This window comes from Sciurus vulgaris, assembly GCF_902686455.1.
Source record: "Sciurus vulgaris genome assembly, chromosome: 16".
Classification (NCBI taxonomy): domain Eukaryota; kingdom Metazoa; phylum Chordata; class Mammalia; order Rodentia; family Sciuridae; genus Sciurus; species Sciurus vulgaris.
The window spans coordinates 4,015,282-4,033,547 of NC_136477.1; the positions used below are offsets into that span (position 1 = coordinate 4,015,282).

At 52.1% G+C, this 18,266-nt stretch overlaps 1 protein-coding gene across 3 annotated transcripts in view; it reads right to left on the reverse strand.

Annotated features, from left to right (window-relative positions):
* RFX2 (regulatory factor X2) overlaps positions 1–18,266 on the reverse strand; it is a 79,805-nt gene that overhangs the window by 58,891 nt on the left and 2,648 nt on the right. The window contains exon 2 of one of the 3 annotated variants that reach the window (XM_079115311.1): positions 16,251–17,152. The exons of the other annotated variants lie outside the window; for them this stretch is intronic. Within the exon in view, the coding sequence (XP_078971437.1) occupies positions 16,251–16,280 (30 nt within the window). The 5' untranslated portion in view covers positions 16,281–17,152. The remainder of the gene's footprint in view (positions 1–16,250; positions 17,153–18,266) is intronic. 3 annotated transcript variants of the gene reach the window in all.

An 18,266-nucleotide genomic window follows, 5' to 3' on the forward strand; every position in this document is an offset into this window, starting at 1 on the left:
CTGCGGTGCGGGCTGCGTCTGTGCCGCTGGGCTTCCTGTTCCAGCAGCCTGCGTCCCTCGTGGGGTTTCCATGGTCTGAGGCGGCCCAGCCACTGCACAGAGACTGGGACATCACAAGAACCAACCCTTCTGCTGGGTAAGTGTCCGCTTTCACCAGCGCTGGTCCTCCTGCATGTAAAAACCCAGAAAGTTTGGTTTTGCCCCTAAATTACAGGAGTGATCAGAGCGGGCAAAGTGGTTTGAAGACTGTGACGCAGCCACTCACATGGTGACAGCAGGATCCTGACACTGAGCTAGGAGTCACGTGAGCCTGAACCGGAGCGTAACAAGGTGTCGGCACCTGAGCTGGTGCCATTCTGGGGAGAAATTCCCAACTTCCAGCAGATTCTGAAGCAGTGAACGCGGCCAGGCTACAGCAGTGTGGCTTTGATTTGTTTTTGCCGTTGTGAACTTAAGTTCACAGATTCGAGGACGCCAGGTTAGACGAGGCCGTAAGAACCAGGCATGTCTGTGGTCTTTGGAAGAAAGTGACAAAATGAATTCACTTCCCGGGAGGGGACAGTGGGCCCATGTCACACGCTGCAGAGACAGCTTCATGATGGACAGGGTCCAGGCGTGACTGCCACAGGAACCGAGTGAGGCCCACACCCTCGTGTGTGGAGAGGCTACTGTTACCCCATATTTAGGATTGCAAACAGTCCAATCAGAGATCACGCTGATGACCGTTCATACCTCCAAAGAACACCGCGGTGACAACCCACAGCACATCAAGCCCAGGAATGCCTAGGAGTGGAGGAAGCCTCAAAGAACACTTCCAGAGGGAAGGCGAGGGCTCGGGAAGCAGCGGCGGTCTGTTCTAGTGTCCACCCCAAGAACACAGGGACGCATACCTACCATGCCACGTCCGCAGCAACCGCCCATCAGCTCTGTGGCAAAGGGCCTACGCTGCCGGCTCCCCCAGGTTCTCCGGGTGAAGCCTCCAATGCCTCGACTGCGGTTCGGAGCCCCGCAGCGCAGCCTCGGGAGACTCCGCAGGCCGGCTGGGGCTGCAAGGCTGAGTTCTCCCTCCCGGATCAGTCCCGACACTGTCGCACGTGTCCAGGGGGGAGAGGCCGGCTCCAGCGGGGCTGTGCCCTGGAGGCTGCCCTGACCTCGCTCCGAGGCAGCAGCAGCAGTAGCTGAGTTCAGAACCGGCGCCTGTCTGCCAGGATCTGCAGCTCCACCTCTGGAGCTGACCAACCCGCCAAGAGGAAGCAGCGGTCCTCGAAGGATGGCCATGGAGCACGTGCCCTCGAGTTGGGCACTGCATGAAGAGGAATGGCGCTTCCCAGGCCCGGAGCCACTCTGGCCCCAGAGGCTTGGTCTGGGCCTAACCCAGCTGCAGAGGGCTGGAAAGACCAAGAAGGCCACAGAGAGGAAGTCCAGGCACGGGCGTTAGGGCGCCCAGGGACGGGCAGCCTCCGCGTCCTGCGGTCCTGCTTACCCCACTGAGCCAACCGTGGACTGAAAACGCACTTTTCAAATGCGTCCGTCCTGAACGCGCGCAGACTTTTCTCTTGTCATTATTCCCTAAACGATACAGCATAACCACTATTGCCACTGCATTTACATTGTAGTGGGTGGTAGGTCACCACGAGAGGACTGGAAGTCCACACAAGGCTGCGTGGAGGTTCCATGCAGACATGCGCCGTCCTGTAAGAGGGACCTGAGCATCTGTGGACTTTGGTATTGCAGAGGCCCTGGAGCCTGGCCCCGCAGGCCAAGTACTGCATGGGAAGGCAGAGACCGTCTGCCAGCCAGATGTGGCCAGGCGAAGACTTCTTAATTAAGGCGAACAGAAAGGGGAAAAGTAAATGTTCCTCTCTCCCAGCACCGATTCACATGCACATGATGTTGTTTATGCCAAGGGCTGTGTGTTCCCCAGGGGTCAGCAAGCGGCACCCACAAAGGGCCCAAGAGCAAGTATGTGAAGCTCCGCAGGTGCCACAGTCCCTGCCGAGCTACTGCCCCCACCGTAGGGCCAAAGCCAGACAACACACACCGAGAGAGCCTGGCTGTGTGCCAATAAAACTTTATGGACACTGAACTGTGAGTTCCATGTAATTTCATAGGTCATCAAATATTCTGCTTTTGATTATTTTTCAACCATTTAAAAGTAAAATTTTTTTTTAGCCCATGGGCTGCACGAAACAGGTATTAGGGTGAGTTTGGCCCGTGGGCAGGTTTGCTGGCTCTGCATTAGACTCAAGCACTTAGGCTCATGTCTCTAAGGGAGGACTGAAAGTGGGCTGATAGCTCATCCTGTAGGGCACTCAAGTCTCTAAGGGAGAATTGAAACGACGCTGAAGAAGCAAATGGATGTGTCAAGTAACCTGTGCAGTTACAGATGACCTTCTAGAAATCTCAGCAACTAGCAGGCCAGTGACATTCTTAGGGTGAGGAGAGCAGCCCCTCCATGTCTCTGTCCTAGGATTGGTGGCAGTCTCTATAAAGGGGGTATGTACAGGTGACATTTGGGGCAATGTCACAGAGAGAGAGAGGACAGCCCTCACATCCAGTAGGTCCCAACCCTCTGCTGAAAACTACAGGTTTGTGTGCCCCGAAGTTCAGGTGCACACTCAGCCCAGGGCGCTGGTGGGGCCAGAGGTGATTAGGCCAGGAGGGTGGAGCCCTCGTCAGCCGGACTGGTGTCTCTGCAAGAGAGAGAAGAGACCTCTGCCAGGTGAGGGCACCATGAGAAGCTGCTACCTGGGAAAGAGCACCTGCCCAAACAGCCTGACCACGCACATGCCAGACTCCAGACTGTGAGCAGTAACTTCCTGGAATTGGCAGCCACCCAACCTGAAGGACTACTTACAGCAGCCTAGTGGGCCAACGGCACCCCACCCCGCAGCACCTTGCCCACACCTTCCTGGCCCAGGGACGCTCAGAGAGGAAAGGAAGCTTGTGGGTGTGAGAAAATGATCACGGAAGAGGATCCTTGGAATAGACACCCACCCAAGGAGGACATACAAGTGACTGATGAGCTCATGACAAGATACGCAACATGCTCTGTCCCCAGGGGGAAAAAAATCAAAGCCATAGTGAGAAACCCTGTCACATTTACAAGATTGGCTACAACAAAACAAGGAGAAGGGGTGAGTGTTGGTGAGGGCGTGGACACTGGGGCCTCGTGCCCTGCAGCTGGGATCAGCAAATGGCACAGCCACTGTGGAAGACGATCTGGCAGTTAAACAGGGAGCTACCCGCCACCCAGCCCTACCTACAGGAAGAAAAATGAAAACTATTGTCCACACAAAAATCTGTCCACAAATGTTCACAGCAGCATTGATTGTAATGATCAGAAAGCAAAAGCAAACCCAAATCAACAGACAAATGGAGGGAAAAAACTATAGTATCTACACACAATCAGTAAAGTCCATGCTGCAGTATGATGGACCCTCCGAACCACCCCGAGTGAAGGGAGCCAATCACAAAAGGCCGCGTGGTGTGGGATCACCAGACACACAGACGAGATGGGTGACGGCAACTGGCCGGGTGGGGCTTCTTGGGGGTGTTGATGGAAATGTCCCAGAATCTGGGATTGGTGGTGGCCACATAATACTAGGAATATCTTAAAAGCCACTAACTGGAAACCATCTTCAAATGGTGAATTTCGTGTTACATGGATTTTACCTTGATTTTTTTTTAAAAAGGGATGATATGGTAAGTGTCAACTAATGCCAGACAAGAAGAAAAAGAGATGATCCAGAAACTAAAGGTGCTCTTTGCCCAGGGAGAAGTGGGATGTGATGCTGAGAATTTGCAAAGTCAAAATTATTTTTGACATTTTCAGAAATAAACTTTGAACAATCTTAGGGATTAAGAGACTTTCTTTGGGAAAACCTCCAGCAACAGGGACAGAGAAAAGGTACAAGGAAGCCTGTTTTAGAAAGACCAGCTCACAGTGCCCCATGGAGAGAACAGACCAGGGGAATGACTGAGGAGTGCCCGTTGGCGTAGACACCGTGCGACAGGGTGTCTGAAGTGAGAAGAGAGGACCGCAGACTGCTCGGGGCCGGGCCTCAGTGGGTAAAAGGAGCAGGGATTCTCCAGAAGGTTCTTCATTCAGAAGAGTGAAAAAGGAAAATCAATTGAGGTTAGTGGATCAGAAACCTTAAGGATGCTTAAAAATTATGATCTAGTAAATTTAAAATGGGAGGAAAGTTCAGATAAAGAATAAATAACTGTCCAGGATTAGGTCTTGGGAATTCTAGTTTTAAGTTATATGTATAAAGAGAAAAAAAAATCTACATTAAATCAGAGGTCAACTCTAAGAGCAAGAAAGAGGGTCAATCACAGAATCCCTTCTGGTGGTGGGGGAAAGGCCCAGCTGGCATGATGCAGAACAGGGACCAGGGACCAAGGAGGCCGCTTGGGACAGAGGGCGCTCAGCGCCCAGGGAGGGGAAAGGTGTACTTCAGGGGAGGCAGAGATAGAGGACTTCCCACCACACATCAACAGGCTGCCAACTGAGCGCAGTGGTGACAAAGACAAGCGGTCTGAACCTGTGGCAGCACAACCTGCCCAGCACAGGGCTTCCGGGGCACAAGTGGCTGGAAAGCTCACTGGGACAGGACGAGGCTGAGTCAGACAGTGGGGGCCGCCAGTGGGGAGGCAGGCCTGAGAGTGAGCCGGTCGCAGGGGCAGGGCTGGCAGGCGCCCGCAGAAGGCAGGCGAGTGGCGCTCCCCAGGCAGGGAGGACCACCTTCATCGGACCTCAAGGGCCTGTGCCCAGGTTTCCCACAATGCTTAGGGGCTCAAGAGCCGGTGCTGTCCTGGGGGCCAGAGGGGATGAGGATGTAGGGCAGATGACACCCATGTTGGGGCACGGAGGTGCCCATCCTGCTGGTGGTGGGGCAGTGTGAGGCACAGGCGGAAGCAGGAAGTCACCTTCGCTGCAGGAATGGTGGGCTGACAAGAGGCAACGAGCAGATGCCAAGGGGACACCTCACTTGTGCTCAGTGAGATACCGGGACAAGCATGCTGGCTGACCGCAGCATCATGGGTCAAGCGAAAGGGAGGAGAGACTGAAACGCCTGAAGGCGGGCAAGCCAGCACCTCAGCACGGCTGCACCGGGCACTCGCGGGCAGTCAGCAGGAGAACCGAGCGGGAGCGCCACGGAGACAGGAGGGACGGGCCTCAGGTGAGAAGCGCCGGCCGCAGACAGGGGCTCACCGTGAGCTCTCTTTTTTGCAAAAACCAAAAGTATTAGTTCGTCCATAAAAAGGAGTGAAACTGACAAGCAGCACAACATGGAGGAACCTTGGAACGCCACCAAAGGAAGCCAGGTTCTAAGGCCACATGGTGTGGGACCCATGGACGGGAAATGTCTAAGACTGGCGAGTCCACAGAGCCAGGAAGGGGATTTGAGGGTGCTAGAGGCTGACCGTTCAGGGACAGGGATTTTTTGGGGACTGAAGGAAGTACCCTGAAATCAGAGCTAACGAGTGCATTCGTGACCTTGGAATATACCAAAACTCACTAACTCATACACAGGAAAAGGCTGAATCTTGTGGCATGTATGTCAATTAGAACATAATAAGACTGGCTAGGGGGGGCACTCATGGTCCCAACTACTTATGAAGCTGAAGCAGGAGGACCACTTGAGCCCAGGAGCTCAATGTCATCCTGGGCAACAGAGTAAGACCCTGGTTCTTAAAAATAAAACAAAATAAAGTATTAGCATGTACGTTTTGCATGCATATGAGGCATCTGAAAGAATCCACACCAAACATTTCTCAGGGGTGGCAGGTGGTGGGGAGAGAAGAAGAGGGAGCGAGGGGCTCTTTCCTTTTTCTTTTTCTTTGTATTATTTGGATTTTTTTTACAATAGAAAGATATTAATTTCATAATTTAAAAAAGAGGAAGTAAACAGAATTGTAGGCACTACTAAAAGGATCCCAGAGTCCTGAGATGGCTGCCAGGGTTTCCGGGTGACTTGGGCAGCTGGAGGAGACACGTTACCTAAGCCGACCAGGATTCCCTAGGAAAGGGGAACTGCTCGGCTCAAGTGGCTTGTGCTTCTGGGGCTTTGTGGGTGACCTTGAGCTTCAGTGGCTATGAAGTGCCTTGACACCAGTGAACAGCTAATACAGCGGTCACCGTGAAGAAGAGAGGGCTGGGGAGGAGCTCAGGGGTAGAGCACTTGCCTAGCATGGGCAAGGCTCCGCGTTCCCTCCCCAGCCCTGCAGAGAGGGGGAGGTGACTTAACCATCAGGCCTGGGCCGGGCCAGGCAGCGCAGGCCTGAAACCCCAGCAGCTCAGGAGGCTGAGGCAGGAGGATCGCCAGTTTCAAAGCCAGCCCCCGCGATGGCACAGCACGAAGCAACTCAGTGAGACCCCATCTCCAAATAAAGTATAAAATAGGGCTGGGGATGTGGCTCAGTGAACGAGGGTCCCTGAGTTCAATCCCTGGTACCCCACCCCCCCAAAAAATTGTACCTGTCTTTACTTGAACACCTTTGCCTGTCAGGCCAGTGTAAGAGCTGCTGGCCACATGGGCAGAGCACTTGAAATGTAGCTGGTCCAAAGTGAGATTTCAAAGACTTAGCACACAAAAACAAACAAAATATTCAGTGATCATTTCCCCACATATATACTGAAATGGCAAGACTTCAATACAGTGCAGAGGGTGGAATGTGTCATTAAACTGCTCCCACTTGTCTCTTTTTACCTTCTAAAATTTGCAATTACACATGTGGTTTGCGTTGTTTCCACGTTGGTCAGAAATGATCCAGAAGAGTCTTACAAAAAAATCACTGGACTCTGAATTCACACCTATCTGAGACCATATTTTACTAGAAACTAGGCAAAATTTTTAGATGCTGGTATGATGTTGATCACCTAAGAACTGAATCCAGTTCAGTGATTCCTTTTTGGTGACCTGCAAACATAGTGGAGGAGAGTCCTTCCTCAAGGGCTCTGCATCAGGTGACAGAGGAGAGAAGAAGCCACAAAAAACCCTCACCTGACGAAAGGCAGGGGGAGATGCAGGGGGAGCTCGGGCCAGGACTCCAGGGAGCCAGGGAGTCCTGGGCCCTGTGGGGTGCGTGGTGCGGAAGGCCACCAGGCAGAGGAACTAGTGAGTTCAAAGGCAGCAGGTGCAGGAGAAGGGCAAAGAGGGCCAGCTGACTGGAGTGGGTGGAGAAGAGGCCACGCCATCTGGATGCAGGAAGACGGGTTCCAGCCCAGGACTCCTGCGGGCAGGAGTCAGCAAACTACAGCCCACAGGCCCAGTCCAGCCAGCTGATGCCTGTTTCTGTACTGCCTGCAAGTGAAGAATGGATTGTACATTTTTAAGTGGTTGGAAGAAATCAAAATCAAAATATTCTGGGACACATGCAAATGATATTAAATTCACATTCTGGTGTCCACGCAGAGGCTTCCCTGGCACACGGCCATGCTTGGGGAAGCTCTGGGAGGCTCGTGACAACCAGAGAGCGGGGCAGTGGCAGCAGCGCCACGGCATTTGCTCTCTGGCCCCATGACCCCATGCCTGCTGGTCCTGCTTCCTTGTGGGCCTTCTTGGCTTAAATAAAACAAGGGCACTTTGCTCAAATAAAACAATGACAGTTTTGCCAATTAGCAGACACTTTTATGGGCTACGCCCCTCCTTCAATTTAAAACAATTTGCCCCACAAATGTTTCTTGACCCTTTGCTCCAGGTTTCCTCGTACCTGTTCGGAAGAGCACCGGGGAAAACGAACTCCCTGCCAGTCTCACATCATTGGGAAGCCCTGGGCCGCCATCCAGTACAGGACAAGCAGTCAAAGGGCGCACACGCCACGATCGCATCCCAGAACCAGACCCTGTTTCCCTGATGACCACCGCCAGTTCCCACTCACGGTGTGCCACGGTGTTGTGAAAGTCACCAATAGCCCTCCGCCCTCGCCCCTCTCGTTGAGGGCGCCTCAGGTGTTGGGTTTGGAAGGAGAATGAGGCACCCCTCCCGGGAGGGGAGAAGCCAGAAGTTACTGGAACACCCGGCCGCGGGTCTGAAGGAAACCCAGCACTGGGAAGTGCAGTGTGCAGGCCCAGCGCCGGAGCACGGGAGCAGAGGAGCCTAGCGGAGCCCGCCTGGCAAAGGGGGCAGCCAGGCAGGGGAGGCCCCATGAGTCCAGCAGGGGAGGGGACGAGGAGACTGCTCTCTGGGAGGAAGACAAAGAGCTGAATTGGGTCCCGTGGCTTCCAGGGACAGTGGGCTGCCCAGGTGGTGACCCAACAACTCTGAAGCTACGGAATTTCCCCTTCTTAAGGACCCGACATCAGAACCCTGCTGGGTTTCCGCAAGGACTAGAAGAGACGGTAGTCCTCCATCACCTGCAGGGAACACACTCCAGACCCACCGCTGATGTACGGAACCCACACATGCTACTCGCTTTCCTACACACACCTGGGAGTTTAGTTGTAAACTAAGAACAGAGACTGGGCTGGGGCTGGGGCTCAGTGGTGCAGTGCTTGCCTAGCATGTGTGAGGCACTGGGCTTGATTCTCAGTGCCACATGAAAATAAGTAAAATCAAGGTATTGTGTCCATCTACAACTAAAAATATTTTTAAAAAGAACAGAGGTTAACAATAATCAGAAGGTAGAACAATCATCACAATATACCATAATTAAAATTATTTAAAACCCATGCATTGTTTATCTCCGGAATTTTCCATTTACTATCTGGACCTTGGACAGTGAAACCGTGGAAAGCGACACCTTGGGTGCGGGGGACGCATGCAAGTGCACACCCTGGGCACACAGTGGGCGCCTGGCGGGTGAGCTCACGTCGCCTTTACTCTCAAGCCTTGGTCCCCTGACAGTCACGATTTTTACAATCTGGCTGAGCCAGATTTTTACAATCTGAGAGCTGCTCTCCTGCCCACCTGCAGTGACCCATGGTTGACAGGCTGCTCTCTGCCTTTCTCAAAAGCCTCCTTTTCTGCTCTGAATTCCTGAGAGGAAGCGTTTGCTCCTTTGGAACACACGGGGCCTGAAGGGCGCTGGGCCTTCCTGTGGGAGACGCTGGTCTTCGCAGGTTCGTAGAGAACAGCACTGACGTGCACTGGATTTCTACCTCTGAATGGCCCCAACCCCTTCTGTGAGAATTGGGACTGTCACCCCCACACAGAAGATCTCATGTGGATCAGAGGTGAGCGGCTTGACGCACAACAGCATGTTATTTTACCTAAGAGCTGACAGTTGCATGTACAATTATAGCAGAGCCTCTACTGGGAATCCATCAAGGAATTCTGCTATCCAGGAAGTTTATCACAGCCTCCCTAACTGGCTTAGAGTTTGACTTGCATTAAAAATGACCCTTGGGCCTGGAATTCCAATGAGCTAGGGAGGCTGAGGCAGGAGGATCACGAGTTCAAAGCCAGCCTCAGCAACATAGTAAAGCCCTAAGAAACTCAGTGAGACCCTGTCTCTAAATAAAATAATTTTTTAAAAAAAGCGTCATGGATGTGGCTTAGTAGTTAAGCACCCCTGAGTTCAATTCCTGGTACCAAAAAGAAAAAGAAAAAAGACTCTCTGACCACTGTGAGCACGGTGGAAACTGAATGGAGGTTCATTCCTCGTGTTTATCCTAAAGAATTAAAGTCAGCACACTACAGTGACGCCTGCGGGCCCAACGGCCAGACAAGGAGCCAGCCTGGGTATCCTCAACGGAGGAATGAACACAGAAAACATGGTGTGTATACACGGTGGAGACTGACTCAGCTGGAGTTTGATTCAGTCGAGAAGAAGAATGAAATCATGTCGTTTGTAGGAAATGGATAGAACTTGAGAATATTATGTTAAGCAAAATAAGCCCAACTCAGAAAGTCAAGGGTCGGATGTTTTCTCTCATATGTGGAAGTTGGAGAGAACAAAGGAAAAGAAGCCAGAGGGGCTCACGAAAACCTAAGGGAGATCAGTACAGTAGAGGGAAAGGGCGGGGGAGGGAGGAGGAGGGGAGGGGGAAAATTAGGGAGTGATATTGGCCAAATCCTACTGCTATACCAAGCACATGTACAGATACGCAACAATGAATTTCACCGTCGTGTATAATTCTAAGGTTCCAACACAAAATGGAAAACAAGGAGTCGGGAGAGGGTGTAGCTCAGCAGTAGAGTGCATCAGCAAGCGCGAGGTCCTGGGTTCGGTCCCCAGCACTGCAAAACAGCACAAAAAAGACTATCCAGTAAGAATCCCGTTCTTAGTCTAACCAGAAATTTGGGGTGGTAGAAACTTCAGAAAGTGGTGCCCTCCCTGCTGCGGCAGTGCATTGAGCCCTCGGTCAACAGCATCTCTAAGACTGCAAGGTCGGGACTTCAGTGGGCAGCATCTCCCACCCCATCAGAGCCACCGCAGTGACCTCAAACCAGCGCCTCCTGGTTGATCTGTCCACCTTCCAGCACCTGACACTGACAATACTTGCTCTTTTCCTTTGACACTCAGCGGTGAGTCCTGAGCAACCCTGAGCGTGAGAGGGCTGGAGATTCCTAGCATGTGGGGGGTCCGCCAACTACTCAGACTCCTGGGAGGGCCAGAAGGGAAGAGGAGCCAGCGAGCCGGGCCTCGTCCCGAGGAGCATATCACACTCTGGGAAACTTCTAAGCTGGGGAGCAGAACTGGGAAGGCAGAAAGGGTTAAAACATTTGCCTCCAGAGTGAGTAGGCTTCAGGAAGCTCTGTCATTCTCTGGAGCTGCTTCCTCCCAGGGCACAGCTGGGGGCACAGGGCTGACTTCTGCGGGTGGCCCAGCAGTCTAGGGCACTGTCAAATCTCTTCCAAACCACTGGAGCCACAGCAAAACTAACTTGCCCTTGCTCTTCCTCAGAGCAAACAGGAGAATTCTGGCGGTCGGCTGATGGACTTGCACTAGATTTGCTCCAAATCAGCTTTTTTAAGAGTGGAATCACTGAAAACTTCCAAAGCCAAACAAGAGACAAATCAAACCACTGTGATTGGCTTAGCCATAGAATTGGGCATTTAATATTCTCTACTGTGTACTCAGCTCCTAGCAATGAGACAGGCAGTGTTTCCATTATAAGACTCCACCCCGCGCAACCCCCTGTGAGACCCCCTGAACTTTCTGGAAGAGAACTTGACTTGCAATTTTGGCTAGGCAAAAAAAAGGAAGTCAATTAACAGTAGAGGTCTTTGATTAAAATTTCTTTGGGAATCTGGTCAAAGAATCTACATATTGAAAGGGCTGGAATGTTAATTTAGACAGAATCAAAAAAGTGGAGATTTGAAGGCTATTGAATTTTTACTTTTGTTAAAACTGAAAGTCACCCTCAAGTTGGTGTGAGCCCCACAGGTGTGGGGAGCACCCCGGGTCACAGGTTAAATGTGAAGCCCTGCGTCATGTAGTCTGTGGGAAGGGTGGCAGGGAGAGCTGTCACCTGCTTCTAGGAGCTTGTGAAAGTGCAAAAGAGGAAACAAGATGCATACATGACTACTGTGTGTCACAGCAGCATAGTGACACTAAAGCCAAGAGCTGGGGGGACTCTTCTGTAGTCCCTGTCACTTCTGATTAGTCCAGTGGTCTTCAACTGGGGGGTAATTGTGTCTCCACCCAGGAGACATGTGGCAGTGTCTGGGACCTGCTGGGGGTCACGGCTTGGAGAGGGGATGTGCTATGGACAGGGGAGGCAGGTGCTGCTCAACACCTCACAGTACCACAAGAGTCCCTTCCATCAGGGATCATCTGGTCCCTGAGGGCCACCTGCAATGGTGGGTACCTAGTGCTGGTCCCCTATAGCTTCCCTCTCAACTCACCAACAAAGACCCCAGTTTCCAAGGTGACAGCACATTGGAGAAAAGTCTTTTTTTTTTTTTAATTTTTTTTAGATGTTGATGGATCTTTATTTTATTAATTTATTTTTATGCAATGCTGAGGATTGAACCTGGTGCCTCACACATGCTAGGCAAGTGCTCTACCACTGAGCCACAACACCAGCCCCGGAAAAAAGTCTTAAGAGCAAGATTTTCAATGTAGAGATGACACTGCAGACAGGAGACAGGAAAGCACTAGACCTGGTTAAGGTCCAGCATCTACTCAGAAGGAACGGGAGCCAGGCTGGACCAAGACCAGCCCAGCATGCTGAGCTGTCCGAGGTGGTCACAGCAAAGGGGCCAGGACAAAAGTTTGGCTGATAGAAGTAGAGAGAAAGTGCCCATCTGTTCCTCCCAGGCAAGAGATAAGGGAAGAATCATCAGAGGCAGGAGCCCCAGGCCTGTAAAAGGAGCCACAGGAGACAGAAGAAATGGAAGTGGCCATGCTTACTGGAGGTGACTGAGGCTTCTAGAACAGGAGAGGAGGGCTGGGCCAGCAGCAGAAGGCAAGGACTCCAGAGGCCACTCAACTAGAACTCGAGGGAAGCCGGGCTTGGGCAGGATGCCACCAGGGGGAAGTTGAGGCCCACCCAGAAGTCTTGGTGTGGAGGGGCCACGTGGGCCTTGCCGTTCAGCCCCCTGCAGCTGCTAAATTAAAGACCTGCCAGTTGACAAGGCTGCTCTTTTGCATGCCGAGCCTGCTCCATGAGCATAGCCATCAGTTAAACACAACCTGCTGTGAACTAAACCACGAGTCCTTAATGGGCTCCCAGAAAGACTTTCTTCCGTGTGTCTGTCTGTGGGTTTGTACTGTGAGCACACCACCATTTACACGGTCACACAGTCCTGAAATGCATCAGGCTGCTGACTCAGCTGTGGATCTGAACATCAGTCGCCACTGCTCCCCTGTCAGCTCTCCACGTGAAGACAGAGTAGTGTGCTTACAGCCTCAGTTAATTATAAGCTCCTCAGAGGCTGATATTTTGGGTGAACAAATTTTGGCTGAATAAATGGATACCCCAGAAAGGTCTTCACAGAAATGTCCCAACTAAGGTGAATTATTTTAGCAAAGGAACAATTCTTTTTAAAATTGGAAACACATCCCTTACTCTGCTGTCTGTGGGCCTGGAATTCCAAATGCACTCTTTCTCAGGGTTGTCTGTCTGTCTGTCTGTGCTGAGTCCAGGAGAGGTGGGAAAAGTCCTGCGGGTTTTCCTTGGCTCCCACTGGCCGGGGGTAGGGCAGGCACACATTTTTGTGGACTGGTCATTTTTCAGGAAACAAGGCCTTGCCCCACAGGTCACCTTCTGAACAGAAACATATTCTTGGAAACACAGCAGTGTTTCGCAATGATAATCAGTTTTCATTTTTAAAATAAGCATAATTAGGTGCTGCTGTAACTTTAGGAATGGACTTCCGTATCACTGCTATGATTTCGACAGTTTTCCAGGGAGACAAGTACTCAAGATCCAAACCTTCTGCCTTTTTATTTAAAAAAAAAAAAAAATTTTTTTTTTACTTGTAGAAGAACACAATACCTTTATTATTTATTGATTGATTTTTTATGTGGTGCTGAGGATCGAACCCAGGGCCTCGCTCGTGCTAGGCAAGCACCCTACCACTGAGCCCAGCCCCACCCCTGCCTTTTTTTGAGGACAGGATCCTTTTTCAAGTGGCGCCGCCCAAGCCCCATCTTTCTGGTCTCCATCAGACTCCGCCGTTCTGGTGCGGTCCTTAAGGTCACTCCTCACTCGCCCTCCTAGCCACTTCCAGGTTCTCCTCCTCTGTTCAGCCCAATTCACAGCAGCCAGACGGGGGAAATGGTGCAGCGTTCTTGGGTGGGTGAACAGACACCTCGCGGTCCAGCCATGCACCGAGATGTCATTTAGCCTTAAACAGTAAGGAAACTCTGCAGCCTGCCGCCACATGGATGAACCTTGAGGACACCGTGCTCAGGGGAGTAAGCCAGACATACAGGACATGCCCTGCAGGGCTCCACCCGCAGGAGGTCCTAGACTCTCAGATCCTCAAGGCCAGCAGCAGCAGTGGGAGCAGAGCTGGGAGATGGGGCTAGTGTGGAGCGGCAGGACGTCACTTCGGAGAAGAGACAGGGCTGGAGATGGAGGGCAGGACAGCTGCACAGCGTGAATGTACTCACTGCTCCAACTGCCCACTCGACATGGTTATGACGGTCACTTTGATATTACATAGATTTTGCCATAATTAAAAATGCAACACAAAACAACGTTCCTCCTGACTCCTCCATGGCTTCCTGTCTTTTGAGTCTCGATGATTCTGTCCTGGCCTTCTGTCCCCACTCTCCACCCTCTTGTGTGACCTCACCCACTCCAGGACCAAAATGACCATTCCATGCTGACATCTCCTGACGCTTGACCCCCAGCCTTGCTGTCCCTCGGCTACAGGCACCCACATCCCACTCCCCCTGCAGAAGTGGCCCACTGCCTGCCCTGCTAGCATCTCAGACGCGCCAAGCACACGACTGGACTCATCACCCTCCCCACCCCAAACCAGCCTCCTGTTCTACCACTCCCTGAAGAGTCCTGCTCCACCAACCCCTAAAGCAGGCACCTGGGCACGGGCATTGGTTCCTCCATGCCCCTGGCCCCACACTGAGTCCCAGGTCTCGGGAAGACTCAGGGTCCTCAGCTCTGGCTTCCTCCCCTCTGGCAGCTGCTTCAGGGAAGGCTCATCACCCTCCCGGGCTGCGGCCACGGCATCCCTCTGCATTGGTCCCTCTGGAGGCCTGCCACCACCAGCCTCTGAGCCTCTACTACAGGCCTGTCTGACCCCACAGCCGCATGGCCACGGGCTTCTGAGCCCAGCAAAACAAGAGGCAAATCCTCCTGGCTAGCGGCGGGGCAGGCTGTAAGTCTTTCAGGCGCTGTGGGCCACTCTGTTTTCAACCCTATCATTGCTGCATAAACACAGACAGAAAGACAGGCTACCTAAGCGGATGGGTGTGGCAGGGTGCCGATAAAACTTTACTCCTGAAAACAGGCCCCGGCTGGATCTGGCCCCAAAGGTAGCTTGGACCAAGCCCTGCTTAGACTTCAGTCCTGTTGCTCTGCTCCTGGGGCCCTCTCCAGCCTAACCTGCCCTGAGCTCTGTACTTGCACCAGGAACTCCTGGCAGGGTCCCAACATGGCCACATCCCACTCTCCCCACTCAGGCCAGAAACCACTGCGGAGATCTAGCTGAAGCCATGCCCTCCTTCACAGCCCTCCTGGCCCTCCAGGCTGACTCCCTCCTGAGAGCACCTGCCGCACCTGCAGATCTCCAGCAGACAGCTGCCACCTCCACCTGACACCTACACACAGGGCAAGGTCCACCATTCTCAGCCAGACCCAGAGAAGCACCCAGTCCTTCCTCGTGGCCAGCCAGGCCTGGGAGGCCTGCCACTGCTCCCCTTCGCCCTCTGCGCACTGGCACCAGTTCCCTTTCTCTGCCTGACTGGGCCCAGCTGGGTCCCCGCCCGCCATGGGAACTTTGTACCTGAGACCCTGCCCAGAAGGCACTTCCCACTGGACTCCACAGGACCAGCGCCTCGAGGGCTTTGCTAACAGCAGGTCAGTCAGCAGCATAGGCCCAGTTGTGCTTCCTCAAGTTTGGGTTCAGTTCCTATTTGCCAGGTTTCTTATTATGAATCACCCCTGTCCTCAAACACACACGCTCAAAATGACTGCAGAGATCTCGGCAGGAACAGGCTTATTACCGCCTATAGCACATCTGGGCTCCATTCATAATAAGGACATCTAATCACTCTACGGGCCATTACATGTACGTTCTACATATTTTAATGGCTTTATGACTTTTTTCCATTTTATAACATGAACTATGGCAGGTGTAAAGTGATTCACAGCATCCGAAATCCACTTGCTTTGTGAATCACCTACAGGTAGTGGCAAGTCAACTGGATTTCTTGGGAAGTCATAGAATTCACAGCCATTGAAAATAGGAAGAACTGCCAGGACACAAAGCAGTTTTAAAACCTGCAAGACCCATGCATCATCAGACAGGAATGCAATTTCAAGGAGAAGAGCCGAGGTGCAGCGCTGCAGCTGGCTGCTCCCGAGGGCCTGGCTCAAGTCCTAGCATGAAGACCAGGCCAGTCTTTGTCTCCAGATGTCGACCGTGCTGGCATTTAAGAGCAGTGATAACAGAAGGGAAACCAGTTTTGAAACATTCTCATCTATAAGTTCGGCCTGTAGAGGTGCCCTGTTGCTCAGGGACCGGCGTCAGACGGGCCTCACACAATGACCATGATGTGGAAGTCACATTACTTTGTTGTTGTCGTGGCTTCTGCACAGCACTTACACCTGCAGAGGGATATGTGTGCACCACTGAATTTCTAGATCAACTTCAGGCGTTTCCTACCTTAAAACAGACCTTGCAAGGTCCAGCCATTCAATCCAGCAGGACGTCCTTCCTGAATTCATCCTTAGCATCTGGCAGCAGTGAGGCAATCCAAAGAGCAGACCGACAATCCCAAGCCACTTATTACTTAGTAATTATAACCACAGGCTTCGCTGAGCACCCCTTAGGCACCAAGCCTTGTGCTAAGCAGTTAACAGAAATTTCTACTAGAGCCACTTAAGCTATTATTATTGATTTCACAGATGCCATGCCTTTTTCCAGAGCCACACAGCGTAACCCTTTCTGCTGCATTCCAAAGCTTTCCCTCCGCGCGAGGTGGGAGCCTTCAAGCTGGGGAACTAGTTTTTCCTTCACTCTCTCTGCCCCGTCCATTGGGTTTGAGCTCTGTCGCTCTCAGCAGTGGCTTACACGGTGGCTCCTCAGCCACTCCACGGGGCCTTTCCTTGCAGGCATGTGGGAAACCACTCCTTTATTCATTTACCAAGATTTACTGGGTGCCCACCCAGTGCCAGGGCTGCTCTCAGCCCCAGGAATGTGACACAACCCAAACTAACAGAAACTGTGGCCCTCACCAGGCTGACAGCCTCACAAGGGGTGGCGATGATCAAATAAGCAGGTATGCTACATGGTGACAAACGCCAAGGCGATGAGGAAAGCGGGGACGGAAGCTAAGTGTCATTTCTGAGGGAGTGGCCAATGACATCTGGGCAAGGACTTGAAGGCAGAGAGCCCTCCCAATGCCTGGGCGAAGACTTGGCGGGCGCTGGGTTCCTGGGAGGCCAGCGGTGCAAGGGAGATCAGAGGTGAGGTCGCAGAGGCATTGGACTGGAGAATGAGGGTGAGAGGTGACTTTGGTTTTTGCTCCTTGTTGAGGTGAGAGCCACTGATCGGACAGGTTTGAGCTGAGGAATAGAAAATAGGAATGAATATGACCCCTCAGACTCACAGGCTCCATCCAGCTTCTGGGCTGAGGACTGCCATAGGCCACCGTGGGCATCACCTGGGCAGGACCCTGGTGACTTGGACCCGAACTGCCAGTGGAAGTGGTGAGACATGGGAGAGTGGACAGGATGCGATAGCCCAGGAGAAAGGAGTCAAGGTTGACTTCAAGCTTTTGATGAGCAACTGAGAGAAGCCAGTTATTTACTAAGGTGGGGGGCCAGTTTGGGGGAAGCGTGGTGAGGTCGGCTTGGCTGCCAAGCAGAACCCACCTGGACTGCCCAGCTGGCGGCCAGACAGACATTTTGGGCAGGGGGTGTTTAGCATCCTAAGTCACTTGGGGTTTCCTGGGCAGGAATTCGGTCCAGAGCCTCTGTGGGTTCTCCTGCCCTTCTCCCCCTACTCCTTTACCTACTCCTCAGCCCACACCTCCTCATTCTGGTCTTCCTCTCCTGAAGTTCTCCTCCATTTTTTTTTTTTCTGTAAGAATTCTTTGCTGATCTTGGGGTTTTCAAAAAGCATGTAGTGGTTTTCAGATTTCTCTAATTCCTAACATACATGCTGTCCACCGTCCATTCTTCAATCCATTCACGAATTAAGTACATCTGCTATGCCAGGTTATGCCAAGCTACGCCAGGCGTATGCCTAAGAGAACTGGGCTTGCAGGGAGTTAATTCCCACTGAATTCTGGAAAGGGCATCAAAGTGACTTTCTAAACAAGTCCACAACCCCTTATAGCACTCTCACCTGAAACTGGGAGATTTTAAAATAAACTTGATACAGACTCATTTGATGACAAAACCTGACCTGAACTCATATGAGGTCACTTATGGTCCTTCTCGCCTCCATTTCATGCAAATATTCATATTTTAGAGCAGAAACCTGGATGTGTCTACATGGGATGCACCAGACCCTGAGATTTAGACAATCGGGGAATTGTATTGCCTACTCCTCTGGTTGCTGAGGGTCCCAAGAAGGGAGATGGTCTCTCTGGGAACTTCCCTTTGCTTTTTAGAAAGTTTCATAATTTACAAATTAGTAGGTGTGCATGGGGGGTGCATTGTTTAAAGAAGCTGT